The sequence below is a fragment of the Myotis nattereri genome (assembly GCF_964212035.1).
Source record: "Myotis nattereri genome assembly, chromosome: 16".
Lineage (NCBI taxonomy): Eukaryota > Metazoa > Chordata > Mammalia > Chiroptera > Vespertilionidae > Myotis > Myotis nattereri.
In genome coordinates, this window is record NC_138091.1 from 36,581,321 (window position 1) to 36,600,160 (window position 18,840).

Sequence of the window (18,840 nt, forward strand, 5' to 3'; positions counted from 1 at the left end):
AGACCACACAGCGAGCTGTGGTCCCACCTCTCCAGCCCCGGGCCCTGGGGCAGAATCGGCTCCCTCTCTGGGAAGGGGTACTGTCTCTTGCCCTCAGCGACAAGGCCAGGAAGGAAAGACGTTGGATGAGCTCAAGGGCAGCCTCCTGAGCTCCCAGCCTTTCCCACCTGCCTCATCCAGCCCTGAGCCTGGGATGGGCCCTCGGGACAGGCAGTTCCGGGCCTTGGCCAAGTGGCGCCCATTCCGAGTTCTGGCCTCACTCCCTCCTCTCTTCCAGGTGAATCTGGGAAATCTGGGGATCGCAGTGGCTACAGCAGCCCCGGGTCCCCGGGCACCCCTGGCAGCCGCTCCCGCACCCCATCCCTGCCAACCCCGCCCACCCGGGAGCCCAAGAAGGTGGCTGTGGTCCGCACGCCACCCAAGTCGCCGTCTTCAGCCAAGAGCCGCCTGCAGACTGCCCCCGTGCCCATGCCCGACCTGAAGAACGTCAGGTCCAAGATCGGCTCCACCGAAAACCTGAAGCACCAGCCAGGAGGCGGGAAGGTAAGGGCGTGCGGAGGCCACTGTGCTTGTGCAGAACCGAACCCGAACCGGAACCGGAACCGGGGGAGTCGTGCGGCCCCCACACCTGGGGCAGAGGCAGGCGAGTGACTGCCTCCCACCCTCACATAGCACCCCGGCCCCCTCCCAGACCTCTTCAAGGAAAGACAATGGGTTGTGGTTCTTTATTGGGGTCCCACGCAGCCAAGGGGGGTCTGCGTGGGGGAGAGAAAGTGCCTGTTCTTTTCCTCCCCATGTCAGCCCCTGCTGATCTGTGACCCGGGGGTCCTCGAAGTGGGGGTGCCCACTTCGTGTAGAACGTGGCACAGCTGGTCGGTAGGTGGGTGTCAGGCGTTTGTCGGACGGTTGCTTAGATTAGGCTTCTCTCTACCTTCAGTTCTGGGGAAGTCTGGGCCCCATTTTGAACTGATTCTTCCAGGCGTAAGTGGGCACTCATGAAATGTTGGGGTCCCCTAAAGGTGGGGGCCGTGAGCTTCCGAGGGCCTGAGGTGGAGGGAGAAGGGGCTGGCCTGGACCCCGCCTGCCCTCCTCCTCTTGTCCCTGCCCCCCGAGTTCCCTGGGCCTGACACGGGAAATACCACGCTGGGTGGCTTACACAGCAGAAACCTGTCTCCTCCCGGGGCTGAGGGCAGAAGCCCAGGACCGAGGTGTGGAAGGGCCGCTGAGGCCTCCCTCCTCGACTGGAGACGGCTCCCGCTCCTCCCTCTGGGTGTCTCTGGGCCCACCTCCCCTCCTGTAAGCACACCAGTCATGCGGATGAGGGCTCACCCTAAGGAGCTGTTTTAACAGAACCACCCTGTACCGGCCCCGTCTCCAGACACAGCCGCGTTCGGAGGCCCTGGGAGTTAGGACTTGAGCATATGAATTGTGGGTACACAGATCAGCCCACCCCTCCCACCACCAGGGGGGCACGGGGAAGGGAGAAGAGGAGGTGTGTGGGGGTACTGAGGACCAAGGCTCTGCTCTGGGGGCCACAGATGTGTGGGGGCTTTGGGCTGGGCCGTTGGGGGACAATGAGCCTCCTGGTGGGCTGGAGTCTTTACAGAACCTTCCCGTTGGGACAGCTCGACTCCCCACAGCGGGCACCCTCTGCACCATTGAATTGATTACTCTGGGCCGGGTCTGGGTGTCCCTGGAAGAGGGCATCTCGGAGAGCCCGTGTAGGTGTCTCCCTGGAACCCTGCTCTTGGCTCCTGTGGAGCCTCAGGGACTCCTGGTGTCCCCTCCCAGCCTTGGGGGCCCAGGCGCCTCTTGGGGGAGCTGTCTTTGGACCACAGGGAGGCCCTGGGCCATGTTTCCTTCCTGCGATGCCAGCCTGTGCGCCTCTCGGTAGAGATGCCTGGCTCCTTCCAGAAGGGGCTGAGGCAGCGGTGAGGGTGCTGGTTGGAGGCTGATCCTTCTGTGATGTTTTGGGGCAGAGGGGGCTCCAGGGACTTGGTTTGCAAGACGATGGGATGTTCCCCACGCGGCACCCTGCCCTCAGTGCTGGGGGGCCCTCGTGCCTGTTTTCATAGCAGTGTGACCGTTTGCCCGTTTTGAAAAATGAGAAGCAAAACCCCACCGGCCAGTTTGCGCCGTGGAGATGATTCTGCAGCTGTGAGCAGCGCACCCCGAGGGAACCGGAGCCCTGAGCGACTCCCAGCCCGCGGGCCGTCACACACCAGCAAACACCGTGTCCTCCTGCCACCCCAGGGGCATCTGAGGTTGGCTTGGAAGGGCTGGGCACCTTTGGCCCAGTTCTTGCAGCTCTGCTGAGTGACAGCGCTGAGTGGAGGGGGGACTCTCCCAGGGCTGCCCTGCCCCCGCCCCGCACTGCGCAGGGCGAGGAGCCCGGGGACCAGGGCGGTGACCTGAGGCTCAGAGTGGAAGGGGAAGGTGCCCCGGGTCACCACTCACCAGGCCGGGCGCAGACGTGCCCTCCTCTCCCGAAGGAGAGAGGGTGACTCTCCTTAGGACTGACCAGGCGGGAGGTGTGGGAAAGCGCAGAGGGAGGAGCGACAGCTGCCCCTTAACGTCCATAGAAAACCTAGACAATTGTCTGAACCAAAGACCACCTCAGCCACCACTACAAAGAGCAACGCGTCAGCCTCCGGGGAAACTGAAAAGGAAACAGAGACGCTTGGGATCCACGGAGAAGGCTCTGAAAGCGAGCGTGTCCTCCGTCTGGACTGGGCCAGCGGTTCCGGAGGCGACGCTCAGCCCTTGGGGGGCTGTGGGTCCGTGTTGACTCGGCCGCACTGGGAACAGCGCTCGGGCGGAGGGGCAGCTGCCTCCGTGAACGGAGGTCTCCGGGAAGAAGGAAGAGCAGCTGCTTGGCAACCTGCAGACCGAGAACCTCGGCCTTCCTACTTTCCTCGTTGTGCAGTGATGGTGCACAGCTTGCAGAGACCAAAGCGAAATTCTGAACTTTAAAAGGAAAGTGCGGAACAATCCCTCAGCCCCTGCACAGAACTAGACGAAGACGGGAGCCAGGGGCGGCGAGGCCGGCAGCTGCGGGTCACTCAGATCAGGGAGCCTGCTCCTGGAGCCGGACACGGTTCTCATTCCCCACCCGGCTGCCAAGGAGAATCACCTGGGGGAGGGGGAGGATTCTGTTAAAAATCCTGACGCCAGAGCCTTTCCCAGGTTCGTAAGAACCCCAGGGGGCCTCCCCAGGTGTTCCCGATGTGTAGCCCAGGCTAAGACCCAGTGTCCCCAAACGTCAGCTCAGTCCCGGCCAGGCACCTCCCTCCCAAGAGTCTGTCCCAGCCTTACTCTTTGTGAGGGGAGCAGGGGAGAGTTCCATCCTGGCAACAGAGAACCAGCATTTAAAACATATTTTAAAGGCCCTGGCTGGGTAGCTCAGGTGGTTAGAGTGTCATTCTGATACACCAAGGTTGCAGGTTCCATCCCCAGTCAGGGCCACATACAAGAATCAACCAACTAATGCAGAACTGGAACAACAAATCGATGTTTCTGTCTTGCTCCCTTCCTCTCTCTAAAATCAATTTTTACATTTTTTTAAAATTTAAAACATTTTTTTTAAAGCTACTCACTGCAGGTGAATAATGTGAATTGGCTTCCTTACATCCTGGTGATACAGAGCACGAAGGTAGCAGCAGAAGCGGGTCCCTACCTCCCTGTGTTCATTCACCCGACATTTCTGGGGCACCTCTGAGTGTCAGGCCCTGTGCTGAGTTGCTGCCCCTGGGGCCCAGGCCAGGGGAGGGAGATACAAAGGGAGCGGAGAGGTTGGCCAGGGATGCGGGGTGGTGGGGGGGGGGGGCGCAGCCCACACCATGGGGGGTCCCCCACACGGAGAGTCACCTGTGTTGTGGGGTGTCATCCAGTCTCACGTGTTACCAACAATTCAGAGAAGCCAGGGCAGACCCTTGATTGGGACCATCACTGGCCTTGGCAAGGACAGCCCCCCCCCCCCACACACACACACACACACACACACAGTGCTGGGCCCAGGGCCTGGAAGAGGCGCACGCTGGAGATTTTCAGAGCAGAAGCAAAATCAAGTTAGAGCTGGGATGGGCAGGGGAGTGGGGGCTTAGGCCGGAGCTTTGTTCGCTCACACGAGAGCCGAGGAGAGTGAACAGCTGCTGGAGGAGGTCTGCTGTGACCCAGCGGTGTCTGCCCTGGCCGACAGGAACTGTCCTCTAGCCAGGATGTGGAAGGGAGAGGGAGCTGGAGGGGCCCGCCGCAGAGAGCCCAGGCTCAGCTGTCAGTGGTCGTGGGCGTGAGCTTGGGAGGCCTCAGAGTTGAATGCGAGGGCAGATTGGGGCAACACCAACCTCAGCCACCCCTCTGTGTGGTCAGTGGGGGCGCAGAAGGAAGCGCGCCCGCCCCCCCACCCTCCCCAGTGCCATCCAGGGTCAGAGAGAAGGTGCACTTGGGGCCAGGCTGCCTGGTGAGGACCGGGGATCCTGTGGCTGCCAAGGGTGAGCGGGATGTGCAGGGACATAGCCTGGAAAGGGCACGGCGGCCCGAGCGTTGGGGGTGGCCTGGTTGGCTCTGAGCAGACAGAGCTAACGTCACCTCTCGGAGGGGGCCCTGGCCCGGAGCCCGAATGCAAAGACCCAGCTGGACAGGAACCTACCGAGCTCAGGCTGGGAACGCCCTGGGCTGCAATGTTCCCGGCGGCCACAAGATGGCGATGGAGCGCTGTAAGCGTCTGTCTCCATTCAGGAAGTATTTCTCGATTCATTATATTTATTGACCACGTCCCAGCTCTTAACTTAAAAAGCACAGGTGAGGAACATTTCTGTAAGTGAATGTTTGCCTGGGATCGTTTCCTGTCCTGGACTCAGGTGAACCTGGGCTAAGGTGTCGGGGCCCTGCAGTGAGGGGCGGGCGGAGCCGGGCGGGACCCTCCCCGTACACAGCGCCCGACCCTCCCCGTACACAGCGCCCGCCCGTGTTTGTGGAAAACCCTTGTGTAAATCATTTTAAAGCAGCTGGGGGCAGTCACTGTTTAAAGGAACAGTGCGAATAATTCTACAGGCGACTTCCCTGTTATTTGGCCTCTTCTCCGGCTGGTTGACTTAACGGGACCGGGACCCAGATAAGCTTTCCCACCAGAACATCCCACTCCGAATCCCCAGCCCGGGGCCTCTGGACCCCAGGGAGGTGAGGCCGCCCCGCAAGCACCAGGCAGTGCTGGGGCAGACCTCGCCAGGGACAGCCAGGACCGGGGGCCAGCCGGGAGCTCCTCGGGGGAGGGCTGGGCCACCTGGCGCACCTTGAGCGATCTGAGCGCAAACGGAACAAGTTCAAGGTCTAATAAAGGTTTGGGACTTCCCTCCAGGAAGTAGATTAAAGCAAAGTGGACCCGCCCCCCTCACCCCACCCTCTCCTCCAGGGCCAAACCCTGACCACAGGAATTTCTTGCCTGACTGGGAGTCTCCAGACTAAAATTTGGAGCTTCCAAAACATGGCTCTTTCCTGTGATGGGTATGTTCAGGGTCTGGCCAGACCTGAGGCTCCGTATCACACAAAGTACTCCAGAGAGAAGTCGTTTCAGGATCCCAATTTCAGAATGCCAACCGTTACCCGTTTTTCCCCTTTCTGTAAACCTAACATTCTGTGAAGGGTGTTGGCTTAATTTGATGACTAACGGTAATTTGTGTCTGCTTTGTACAGATCCTTTTGTCTATTTCCAAATCCCATAAAAGGGCTACTGAGAGTTTGTCGTCTTTTTTGTGGGATTGGAAAAAGAAAAAGTCACACTGGAGGGAAAATTTTCTGTGTATGTTATAAATTTTATTATTACTTCATGAACTCTTGATTTGATTGATGAATTTCTTATATGGATTTTACAGAAAACAGGTTATTTTCCTTGCAAAACTGGTAAGTTTTCTTTGTCAGATAAGAGGAATTATGTAACCCATCCTGTTTGCCTTTTTGCCTTGGCTTCCAGGAAGCTCAGAGTTAAATGTAAGGAACCATCTTGTTTGTGTGTGTGTTTTTTAATGTTTTTATTTATTTATTTTTGAGAGAGGAAAGAAAAGAGAGAGAGAGAGAGAGAGAGGGAAACATCGATTTGTTGTTCCACTCATTTATGCACTCATTGGTTGGTTCTTGTATGTGCCCTGACCAGGGATCAGACAACCTTGGCATATCAGGATGAAGCTCTAACCAACTGAGCTACCTGGCCAGGGGGTCCTAATCTGTCTTGTAATTGTCAGTGCTAATGGCCTCCCCTTCTTTTACCATTCTCCTTTACATTTTCTTGTTTTATTACTGTGCGTGTGTTTGTTGTTTTCTAATTCTAAACTGCTCTTTGTGAAAGTTGGCTCGTCTCCCTCTGGGACTTTCCCAGTTGAAAGTTGTAAATAAAAGTGATCCCCAAGGAAGAAGTTCAAGTGGGACTCCCTCAAACCTGAGGGCGGCACACACTGATTCAGACACGATGCAGAGGGTGACAGCAGCTCCTTAAGCAGCAGCGGGAGAAAGCCCATCCCTCACCCGGCTCTTCGCTCCCGCCTGGCTAACGCCCTGCCCATGTGCCTCCCGCTCCGGGAGAGAACTCGGTGTTCTCCGAGGGAGAGCGCTGTTTTGACTTATGACACAACAGCCTGGAGGACAGACAGCTCAGGCAAAACCCCGCAGTCACATCCGTCGCCTGTGGCCACAGACACGCCCAGATCCAGATTCCTGTGCGGCTCTGCCACTGGCTTGAGAAAGTTGCTGCACTTCCCTGGGCCTCCCCTCCCCCGCGAGCTCCGCGTCAGTAAACGAAGGGGGTGGTGGTGAGAAAGGGGACGTGGAATTAGAGATTCATCAACCGCTACCGCTAACGGAGGGGTGGTTTTTACATTTAAAAAACAAAGAAGAAATTACAAAGAAAGAAGTTGAACAGTTGTTTGTTAGAAAGAAATACACCTACTAGCAAAAAGGGGGCAGAGGAGCAACTTCAGTAAAAATCAAAGAAAGGCAGAGGAGGCCAACAGTGCCGTGCCACCTGTTAGTCAAGGAAATAAACACATTTCTAAATGCCCAATATTGGCGGCGCGATGGTGAGCTGCCTGCCCCGCGCTCTCGGGGGAACATCCTTCAGAAAGCCACGCAGGGGGCTGTGCTGCGCGTTTTCAGAGTGTTTATAACTGTGGCCTGGAAATTCTACTTCTGGGACCCCATGCTATGAAAATAACCCAAAACAGGGAAAAGCTCCTTGCACAAAGGTGTTCGTGGTGAGGCTGTTGATATTCTTTAAAATGGAATCAGGATAAACATCTGATAGCACAGGTGCCTAGGGTACGTTACTTGATAAAACAAGATAGAAAGTGTGTGGACGCACTAATTACTACCATTTCTACGCACATGACGGTAGTTTACGTATATATGAGGCTTCAAGGGGATGCAATGAAATACAATAGTGGTTGTGTTTGGAAGGCAAGAAAACTTGCATTTTTTTAACCTCTATTTTCTTTTTTAAATATATTTTATTGATCTTTTACAGAGAGGAAGGGAGAGAGATAGAGAGTTAGAAACATCGATGAGAGAGAAACATCGATCAGCTGCCTCCTGCACATCTCCTACTGGGGATATGCCCGCAACCAAGGTACATGCCTTTGACCAGAATCGAACCTGGGACCTTTCAGTCCGCAGGCCGACGCTCTATCCACTGAGCCAAACCGGTTTTGGCTAACCTCTATTTTCAAAAGCACAATGTTCTGGGTTTTTTCTAATGGAAAAAATATATGTTTTTACTGATTTTAGAGAGAGAGGAAGGGAGAGGATGAGAGTAAAATTGATCAGAGAGAAACATTGATTGGCTGCCTCCTGCACACAACACCCCCATCCCCCACCCCCACCCCAGAGATCTAGCGTGCCCTGACCAGGAATAGAACCGGGGACCTCCCGGTGCACGGGACAATGCTCAACCAACTGAGCCACACCAGCCAGGCATAGCTTTTATTTGAAAGGACCATAAAAGAATAAAGAGGTGGGTTAGATTGGTTTCTCAGGCGGTTAGGTTCATGCTAGAGAAAAAGGCTGGGGGGGTGCCTCCAGAAGATTGCTATCTGTTTACGAAGCCAGGTAAAGGACACCTAAAAATAATATCTATTAACGTGATATAGTAATTAATAATGTAATAAAGGAAAGGCCATTTTAACACCAAAAGGTAGGATGGACCAATTTCGCTATCATATCCTCAGGTCTTCATTTTGCTGAGGACCTGTGGACCCCTGGGTGGCCGGCTCTGGCTCATTCTCGCCGGACGAGCCCGGCCAGGGCCCTGACCCTCAGCCACAGCCACCCTAACCCTGGCCTCTGGGCAGCGGCCCCCAGCCAGGGCCCTGACCCTCAGCCTCAGCCACCCTAACCCTGGCCTCTGGGCAGCGGCCCCCAGCCAGGGCCCTGACCCTCAGCCACAGCCACCCTAACCCTGGCCTCTGGGCAGCGGCCCCCAGCCAGGGCCCTGACCCTCAGCCACAGCCACCCTAACCTTGGCCTCTGGGCAGCGGCCCCCAGCCAGGGCCCTGACCCTCAGCCTCAGCCACCCTAATCCTGGCCTTGGGCAGCGGCCCCCAGCCAGGGCCCTGACCCTCAGCCTCAGCCACCCTAACCCTGGCCTCTGGGCAGCGGCCCCCAGCCATCGCTCCCAAAGACAGAGGAGGTCTCAGTGCTGTTTTCAGGACTTCAGAGAGCGATGCTGGTTCTTTTAAAAAAAAAAAAAAATTTTTTTTTTTTTTTGAGAGACAGGGAAAGGGAAAGAGAGATAGAAATAGCAATAAGGAGAGAGAATCATTGATCGGCTGCCCCCTGCACGCCCATCGAGGATCGAGCCTGCAACCCAGGCGTGTGCCCTGACCGTGACGGCCTGGCTCATCGGCCGATGCTGGTTCTTAAGTGGGAACGCCGGCTGTTGGTCCTTTATATCATCAGTGGTTAATCGAACCCGTGGCTCCGTTTCCAAGCACAGTGCTCCTGAGGGGAGACACCTGCTGACGAGGGTGTCATCATCCCAGCAAAGTGGAGTTTGCCAGCCCTCGTCTCTATGCCATGGTTGTCTGCATATTTCATAGTTTTTAGACAAAGTGGTCAAAATCTTTCCCCACTAAGATGTCAATATCCCCACCCCTGAGCCTCACAGGACGACAGTGGGACCACACCATCGGGCCACACCTGCCCAGGGAGGCTGAGAGGAGGCCCCTGGGCCCCTGTCCCAGTTCCCTTGAGCACCTGGTTGTGGACGAGGGGGAGCCGAGGCTGGAAGGGCAGCACTTACCCTGCCTTCCACCAGCCAAGTCCTCGCACGCCCGGGGGGCAGCGGTCTGCTGTCTTCTCCATACAGCGCCCACGTCCTCCTGTGACCTCAGCGGTCCTTGACCCAGGCGTGCAGGCAGCACCACGCGCTTTGCAGAAGCAGAGCCCAAGATTCTCCTTCTAGATCGCGGTGGGGTCTGGTTTTTTAAAATACTTGCAGGTGATTCCACCGCCTGACAAGCTTGAGAACAGCCACAGCCAGGTCTCGGGGAAGGTTCTGATGGGTCCGAGGGGTGTGCGTGAGGGCCCAGCTGGGACTCTGTATTTGTTCATTTAATAGCCTAAGTGGGCCTGGCCGAGTGGCTCGGTGGTTGAGCATGGTCCTGTGCGTGGAAAAGCTGCCAATTCGATTCGAGGTCAGGGCACATACAGAGGGCAACCGATCAATGTTTCTCTCTCTCCCTTCCTCTCTCTAAGCACGTCCTCGGGTAAGGATTAAAGTAACACAAGTGAGCACATTTTCTCCCCCCCCCCCCCGCCCCCCCATGTGAGCACTCAGTTCTGGTTTAGGGCCTCAGAGGCTCGCCCAGGGCCTCCGTGACACACCCTGTGTCGGGGGAAGAGTTGCCTCCGGATGGGTCTGTCTTGTGAACCCCAAGCTGTAGGGTGGGTCCGCCCAGATCAGCCAGTTGGGGAGTGCCTTCCTGGGGTGCTGCGTGGGCCTCCGGTCCCCGCCCTGCCCTCAAGGGTCCTCCGTGCAGAGCAGGCGAGCTGGGGGTGTCACTCATCCTTTTTTCTGGCTGTCAAAGGTGCAGATAATTAATAAGAAGCTGGATCTTAGCAACGTCCAGTCCAAGTGTGGCTCAAAGGATAATATCAAACATGTGCCCGGAGGCGGCAGTGTGAGTACCTCACACGTTCCCTGTGCCCGACGGGGGTCTGGTGTTGAAGGCGTGGCATGAGTGTGTGCCCTGTGAGACATTGCATAGAATAAACCATGCCCCGTTCTCAGAGGGGTGCCCAGCACCGGGGGGCCCCTGGCCTGCCCGGGAAGCTTAGGGAAGGTGGCTGATCTTTCTCTGGCCCATACCTGGAAGTGGGGTCCTCACAGCATTCACACCCACCGTGACCCCACTCACTGCCCAGCATGGGCTCTCGGGAGCCCCGCAGCCCGGCCCCTCGAAGTTGGGCTGAAGGTGTCAGCATCTGGCTCTGTCACCCCCTCCCCATCACCTGGGCAGGCCTACTCTGAGGGGTTCCACAGTGGACAGCTGGCCCTGTCCTGACAAGTGGACACAGAGGTCGCACTGTTCTACCTCAGAGCAAGCTGAGTCCGGTCCCTGGCCTCATTTGTCTCCTGCACTTGCAGGGGGTGAGCCAGTGCCTGAGCCTCTGGCCCATGTTCAAACCAGCTCCACCCCCTGGCAGAGGCTCAGATGCAAAAGAGCCCAACAGAAGGCCCCAGGGGACCATCTGCGGCCCCGGGAGACAGGGAAACACCGCTTTGGGCCCGTTTGATTATTTATTGTATTTGCTTTGGGCCCTTTTAAATCTGGCTGCCTCCAAATGCCTCTGGGGACTCCTTGCATCCCCACTGCATGTGTCCCCGAGACCTGGGGCTGCACCCTCAACCTCCCCACTTGGCCAGCTCTGCTGCTGCCCTCCTGCTGTCCTTTGTGGGTGCAAACTCATCCTGAGGCTCCCCCACTGCCCCTGCCTAACACGGGGAGCAGGAGGCTCCAGACCCCTGCGGCCCACTCCTGGGGAGGGGAGGTTTCTGAGAGCAGGCTCCGCTCCTGGCTGGCAGCGGAGGACGGTGGCGATGCCCCAAGGGGCTCTCCCTCCAGAAAATGCCCAGCCTGGGCCACCGTCATCTGCATCCAGCTGAGGGTTTATTCTTGCAATGTGCTGCTGCCCCCGCCTGAGCGCTGCCCGCTCTGCCCAGCCCCGCTGCCCCGGGATGGGCGCTCACCACGCGGCTGCTGCATGGCGCTCAGAACGCTTCCTCACCAGTGCTGCTGTCTCCCCAGTCCCCGCTCGCCTGCCCCGGCCCCCACCCCGCCCCAGCCCTGGTCACTTTAGCTCCGACTCCTGGTTCTCGGCGTTGCCGCAGACTGGTCTCCGGCCAGAGGAGGAGGCATGTGCTTTCCGGTTTAACTCGTGTCTGGTCAGCTGGTGGGAGGCATGGAGGACCTTCCTCGGGCACCTCCTGTCTGTCCCGCACTCCCTGCGGGCCTGCGGGTTAGCCTGTGCCCTAGCAGAGACCCATGGGTGCCCTGGCCGGCCAGGCCCTGTGCTTGGTCCGCGCCTGAGGCTTGTTTGCAGGAGGAGCCTTCGAAGAAAGCTCATCTGGGGGAAGGTGGCTGCACAGTGCCAGCCTCAGGTGATTCGGGGGCCCTGGACCCCCAGCCTGGGCTGGTCTCCGGCCTGCCCTCTGCTCTCCGGTCTGGAGATGGCTGCCCATCCAGGCTGCAGGGAAGAGCAGGAAGCCGGGGTCACTTCCCCTCCCTCCCTCCCAGACGAGTTCCCAAAGCTCCTTGACCACCTCCTGGGTGCCCACCTAGAACCCAGCTCCCTCCCAGGCCTGTTCTCAGAGTCATTCATTACCCCCACCCCCCCCCGAGATGCAGGCTGCCAGCCCTGTGCCTCCCGCCCCACACCACACACGGCCACACAGCCCAGGCCCACCTGTTGGCCTCAATCAACTCTCCATTGACTGAGGGCACACGCCAGGATGATTCTGAGTAACTGAGAAAATGGGGTTGTTCCAGACGATTCTGACCCAAGGAGAAACCTCTCCTCTTTTCCTGGTGCCCCTGGTTACACCCATTCTCAGGCGCGAGGCCATCTCCCTGGGGTACCCTTCTCCAGGCAGGAAGAGGGAGTCCCCTGGGTGACACCTCCTGCACCCTCTGGTGACCTCACGCAAGGTCATTGCTGGGAAGGTCCCTCAGTGACCATCTGGGACCCCTCACAGCCATGGCTTTGTGGGACTTCCTCCAGGAGCCCCCTGGGGAGTCCCCCCAGGGAAGCCGGCTCTTGGGCTGAGATCAGGGGGCCGTGCAGGGGCCACCGTCCCCCTGGGGAGGATGCCAGTGTGGCTGGCCACAGGGTGGACCGGGGCCAAGGGGAAGCCCTGGGCCTCGGCGGGTGTGTGGGCGTCTGCTCTCCGAGACACTAACCCTGGGGGTGTCTGCTGGGCCGCCTGCCCCCTGCCGGTGTCACTTTCCAGGACACTCAGGTGCCAACTGGCTCTTCCGGCCGGGTCCCCCCACGGCTGCTCACTGACCGTCATTGCTCTTGCTGTGGGTATGCTGGGGTTTCTGGAAGCTTCTCCTGGGAGAAAGCCCCCTCTCCGCCCCCAAGGCCCTCTCCTCTTTGAGGCCCAGCAGATACGCTCTCGCTTTCCCAGTGCTGCACACTGGGTCGCACCGGCCTTCTTTCTCTGTGTCCTCGCTGAATGTGATGTCTGTGTCACGTCGGGAGTGGCTGCTCTACGTGTGTTTGCTGAGCAGATGGCATGGGCCCTGCTCAGGGACAGAGACGAAGGACCCTGTTTGCCCCAGGGTCCTTGTCCTGGGCACTGGAGCGTCTTCAGCCCCCAGTCACTGGTGCAGACCCGGCTCCCTGGGGGCAGGGTGGGCACGTTTCCACCCAGGCTGGGCATCGGCAGACAGGCCTGGTCCAGCCGCGCCTGGACGCCCACAGCTGCTTCTCATTGTGCTCCGCCCGTAAAGTAACCCCATTTATTCTCTGCCCGCCCCTCTCACCTCCAGGTGCAAATAGTCTACAAACCCGTGGACCTGAGCAAGGTGACCTCCAAGTGCGGCTCATTAGGCAACATCCATCACAAGCCAGGTAGCCTTTGCGAACTGGCAGGGAGGGGAGGGCGTGGAGTGGGGGTGGGAGGGTGCCTGCTCCCGGGGAGGCTGGGAAGCAGCGATGGGAGGGCCATGGAGAGTGTTGAGGGTGGAAGGGGCTGTCCTATCTCATTCCTGAGCAGGGAGGGCAGATGCTGATCCTACACCCTAGCGGCTATGGGGTGAGGCCACAACATTAGTAACAGAGAACTTCCGGAGGATGAGGCCCAGAAATCAGGATTTTAAAAAGATTCCCAGGTGATTCTAATGTGCAGCCAAGGTTGGGAACCACTGCCCTAGCCCATGGCTCATAGTGCTCCACGCAGGCTGCACGCGGACCTCGAGAGCTGGGGAGCGGCCTGGTCTGGCCCCCGAAGCTTGGCTCTATGGATGTTCCAGCTTGGTCCCCAGCCAACATGGGGGACACTTCACCAACTGCACAAACTGCAACCGGGACCCTGGGCCATTGCTGTGTCCCCTCTGTGACTTTGAACAGAAAATGATACTGTTGGCGCCTTACCGTCCCCCTCCCCCACGCCCTCTCCAAAAGAAACCAGTGAGACCCACAGAGCTGCTGCGATGCTGCAAATGTTGTACACCTGTGATGTCCAGTGTCGAGGCCACTGACCACGTGTGGCTGTTGAGCTTATGAAACGTGGCCAGGGCAGTTGAGGAGCTGAATTTTATTAAAATTTAAAAGTACATTTGCACGATGGGATACCGCTCAGCCATAAAAAAGAAGGAAATCGTACCCTTTGCAACAATATGGATGGGCCTGGAGAGCATTACACTAAGTGAAATAAGCCAGTCAGAGAAAGACAAGTATCATATGATTTCACTTACATGTGAACTCTAATGAACAAAATAATTTAACAAACAAAATAGAAACAGAGGCATAGATACATGGAACAGACTGACAGCTGCTGTCAGAGGAGGGGATTCGGGGGGCTGGATGAAAAAATGTGAAGAGGTTAAGTAAAAAAAAAAATATATATATATATATTTATACACACATATATACATATATAATAAAAGGCTAATATGCAAATTGTCCCTACCAGCAGGAGTTCGACAGACCCAGAGTTAGATGTGTGCTGACCACCAGGGGGTTGCACGAAACATGGCGGGCGTTGACGATGGGGCAGGCGCTGGGAGGAAGGGAGGCACCTCTCCCCTCACCCCCATAGCCGCTGGGGACCCTACCCATGCATGATTTCATGCACTGGGCCTCTAGTATATAGGTAACACAGACACAGACAAGAGCCTAGTGATAGCCAGAGGGAAAGGGGGGGTGGAAGTGGGCAAAGTGAGGGGGAGACAAATGTGAACAAAGAGAAGTGGCCGTGTGGCTGGTGGTCACCACGTTGAACACAGTGCTAGATGCCACCCCCCGCCGGGTTCAGAGCGCGGCTCTGCTGTGCCAGGCTCTCGGGCAGAGGTCCCCCCGGAACCCATCCTGTGGGGGAGAGGCCGTCAGGAGCCTCGTGCAGAAGGCCTCATTGTCTCTGGGCTCCCTTGGACTTTTTGTGGGAGTTTCTCTCCCAGGGAAAACTACCCTCCACGGGGTCACCCACTGGGAGCAGCTTTCTTTTTTTTTTTTTCTTTTTTTTTTTTATTAGTTAAGGTATTACAAATGTGTCCTCATCCCCCCCATTAACCCCCAACCTCCCCCCCACACACACACTCATGCTCCCATCCCCCTGTTGTTCATGTCCATTGGTTTGGCTTATATACATTTATACAAGTCCTTCGGTCGATCTCTTCCCCTTACCCCCGCCCTCCCCTGCTTTCCTTCTGGGGATTGATAGCCTGATCGCTGTTTCTCAGTCTTTGGGTCTGTCCCTTTTCATCAGTCTATGTTGTTCTCTATAACCCACAAATGAGTGAGATCATGTGGTATTATCTTTCTCTGACTGGTTTATTTCACTTAGCACAATGCTCTCCAGTTCCATCCATGCTGTTGCAAAAGGCAAGAGTTCCTTTTTTTTTTTTACCGCAGCATAGCATTCCATTGTGTAGATGTACCACAGTTTTCTAATCCACTCATCTGCTGATGGGCACTTAGGCTGTTTCCAGATCTTAGCTATGGTGAATTGTGTGGGAGCAGCTTTCTTGGGCGGCTTTGTCCCACCCAAGCAAGTCATGTCTAGCTGACCCTGGAACAACGTCGGGGGTCGGGTGCCAACCACTGTGCAGTCAAAAACACATGCAGTTAGTGCCTATTCTGCATGTCCCGTGTATTAGATACTGTGTGATTACAATAAAGTAAACTAGAGAAAAGATAACGTTGCAAAGAAAATCATAAGCAACAGACACAATATTTAGTGAAAGAAATCTTCGTATAAGTGGACCCATGCAGTTCAAACCTGTGTTGTTCAAGGGTAGCTGTCGTTTCTCTCGCCCGCAGCCCATGTCTCCGCTGCGGGTGGCATCGAGCATCTGAGGAGGCAGGAGGGCCAGGGCCCTTCTTTATTGGGGGTGCGTTTTGCCTGAAGTTTAATGCCAAGGTCGTGCAGGGCTGCAGCGTCCAGGATGTTGACACAGACGCCTTCCCTGTCTGGAAGCCATCCAGTTAGAACTGGGAGCAGCTTCTCCCAGACCCAGCTGCCACTCACCTTCGCATTATCTCAGGAGGAAGAGTTTTCTGAGTCAATATTGATGCATGCCTTGGTGAGAGGGTGAAGCAAACTGCTGTCCAGCCCTTTAGAAGGACTGCCTTGTGCCCCCGCCGCTTTCTAAGGGAAGGCGCGTCCTCGCTGCTCCCAGCAGTCGGTGTTCCTGGGAATGACTCTCGAAACCACGCTAATTGGCGGCGCTGTGTGCTGTGTTCCAGGCGGCGGCCAGGTGGAAGTCAAATCCGAGAAGCTGGACTTCAAGGACAGGGTCCAGTCGAAGATCGGGTCTCTGGATAATATCACCCACGTCCCTGGGGGAGGGAATAAAAAGGTAAAGGGGGTAGGGCCGGGGGAGGCTGTTGGCCCCGGCTTCCAGGGGAGGGAGATGGAGGCCCTCGGGGACTGGCGGGAGGTGGTCCTCAGCAGCCCCCAGGACTGCGGGCTCGCCTTAGCTGCCCGCTGCAGCCACCTGGGGGCACGATGGGACTGGAGCCGGGGCCCCGCCCTGGAGATGCTGACTGGTCTCAGGTGCGGTCTGGACACCTGGAGGTTTTAAAACCGATGGTCCGTGGTGAGAGCCGAAAGGTTGGCGACCTCTGCTTTAGTGCAAATGTGAGGGCCGCTGTCCTAGGCCCCGTGGCTGCCAAGCAGCCACAAAAGGCAGCAGCCATCCCCAAGCCAGCCCAGGCACCAAAGACAAGTCCTGGGGACAGAACCTCACTTTCTAGATGGGTCACCAGGCAGTTAGAGCAAAACAGTGACGGTGAAACCCCGAGTTCAGCCCAGCCGCTGCCAGGGCGTGCCCCCGGGGAGGATGCTGGACAAGGACCTTGCAGTCCCGGCAGTTTCTAGTGGCTGGGTCTTGCCTGAGTTCCCTTCAGTTTGGGGGATTTGGGGACATTACTAGGACCCTGTCATTTCTTCTCAAGTACAAAGCTTTTTAAAAAACATGAATGTTCTTATCAAAACTTATGTGAAAAAGGCCCTTCCACTACAGAAATATGGACGAGTCCTTTGGTCAAAGCGCTGGCCCCAAATGAACAAAATCAGCACATATATGGCTCCGATGGGAGCCTAGTCTCTCTACAGCCACACGCAAGCCCATGCGGTAGGGGCCCTTCACCTGGGCCCGCGGGAGAAACTGTTTCTATGGTTTCATCAGACACTCGGCGAGGTCTTAGGACCCCCGAGAGGTTGAGAATCACTGCGTCCATCCATCACTTCAGGGCTCATCAGGAATCACTGTACCACTTGCCTCTCTGGCTAACGCTTCCTGAGTCTCCCAGGTACCACTGGCGCTCTGCCCTCCGGGGCTGCAGACTACGCCATCGTTTCTCTACTTTTGTAAAAGGGCTCTCTCACACCCATCAGTGCTGCCCACAGTCGCCGCCACCTCCAGACTCATCAGCCACTGGCAAAGGGGGGGGGGGTGTACGTGGCCCCTGGCAGGGCAGCTGTGGCTCTGGGGACGTCCCTTAATCTTCTCCGGGGAACTTCAGCACTTGCATTGCAACTGGGCGGCGTGTCGGTATAGAATGCGCACGCGCACGCGCACGCCTTAGGACCTGCTAGCAACTCCACTTGTAGGACACGCTTACAGGGTGTGAAATGCTGTGTGTTCAACGTCATCCAAGGTTATTCACACACGGCATTCTTTGTCACAGCAAAAGCCTGGAACAGCTGAAACAGCCATCCCCAGGGGGGCACATGCCCGTGGGTACATCCGCCCTGGTGGAATGCCAGGCAGCCACCCGCAAGCCCGAGGGAACTAGCGCTGATAGCAGAAGGTTTAAGTCTACAAACCAAAGTACAGAGCCAAGTACAGTGCACATTGTTACCTATGTATTAAAATAGGCACGTACATTTTTTACGTGTTCACACATACGCCGGTGCGGGATGCGTCTGTAAGGGTCCACAGACCAGGGCCAGATTGGCAGGGCCAGTGCCCCTTTCTCCGGCTCTTCCTCTCAGCCTCCCTCCCCTCCTGTCTCGCAGATCGAAACCCACAAGCTGACCTTCCGTGAGAACGCCAAAGCCAAGACGGACCACGGGGCGGAGATCGTGTACAAGTCGCCCGTGGTGTCCGGGGACACGTCTCCGCGGCACCTCAGCAACGTGTCCTCCACGGGCAGCATCGACATGGTAGACTCGCCCCAGCTCGCCACGCTAGCTGACGAAGTGTCCGCCTCCCTGGCCAAGCAGGGCTTGTGATCAGGCCCCCGGGGCGGCCAATCATCGTGGAGAGAAGAGAGTGAGAGAGTGTGGAAAAAAAAGAGTAATGACCTGGCCCCTCGCCCTCTGCCCCCAGCTGCTCCTCACAGATCGGGTAATCGGTTAATCACTTAACCTGCTTTTGTCGCTCGGCTCTGGCTCGGGACTTCAAAATCAGTGATGGGAATAAGAGCCAATTCCATCTTTCCAAATTGATGGGTGGGCTAAGAATAATAAATGTTTTTAAAAACACGTTAATGATGGCCACACCCAACATTTCCTTGGGCAATTCCGTTTGATTATTTTTTCCCCCCTCTGAGTAGAAGAGGAAGAAAGTCAGGCTCTGAAAGGTGCTGTTGGGGTTTCCAGGGGCCTGGGGGCGCCCTCTGGCCCCATCCTGGGGATGTCACAGAGGCTGTGGCAGCAACAAAGGATTTGCAACTTGGTATGTTGGTGTGAGCTGGACAGGTAGGGGTGGGGGGAGACACAGGAGAGGCTGAGGCAGGGGTGGGCAGGGCAGCGGGAAAGAGGGAGGGGGGAGGTAAGAGTACGAGGGAGAGGAGACCTGCTCCCTATGGAAGGGCAGCAGGGAGCACAAGCAGCCTCCACTGGGGCCTCCTGTGGCTGTGGCCAGGGTCTGGCAGGTGGGTGTGCCTCCCTCAAGGGCAGGGCAGGGCAGGCAGCCTGTGGAAAAGGGCTCCAGCCCCTCCCACCTGCCTGGCAGGAGAAGGCTGGCTGGCGGGAGGGTGGCTGGCAGCGGGTGGGTGACTTCCTTAGAGAAGGCTGGCCTCAGGCCTCTGCCCCCGCTGCAGGGGCGGGGCGGGGTGGTCCTGACCTGAAGGGCTTCCCTCCACCCGAGGGACACTCTGTTCAATTGCGTTCTGAAGGTTGGA

General features: G+C 57.1%; 1 protein-coding gene across 9 annotated transcripts in view; it reads left to right on the plus strand.

Moving 5' to 3' along the window:
• Nucleotides 1-18,205, plus strand: part of MAPT (microtubule associated protein tau) — an 80,586-nt gene extending 62,381 nt beyond the window's left edge. For 5 of the 9 annotated variants that reach the window (XM_081109045.1, XM_081109047.1, XM_081109049.1 and 2 more), the window contains 5 exons: nt 278-543; nt 10,071-10,163; nt 13,038-13,119; nt 15,955-16,067; nt 17,732-18,205. In XM_081109045.1, coding sequence (XP_080965171.1) covers nt 278-543; nt 10,071-10,163; nt 13,038-13,119; nt 15,955-16,067; nt 17,732-17,947 — 770 coding nt within the window. In that variant the 3' untranslated portion in view covers nt 17,948-18,205. The remainder of the gene's footprint in view (nt 1-277; nt 544-10,070; nt 10,164-13,037; nt 13,120-15,954; nt 16,068-17,731) is intronic. The other 4 variants (XM_081109053.1, XM_081109048.1, XM_081109052.1 and 1 more) reach the window with 1 other exon arrangement.
• Nucleotides 18,206-18,840: the final 635 nt, after the last annotated feature.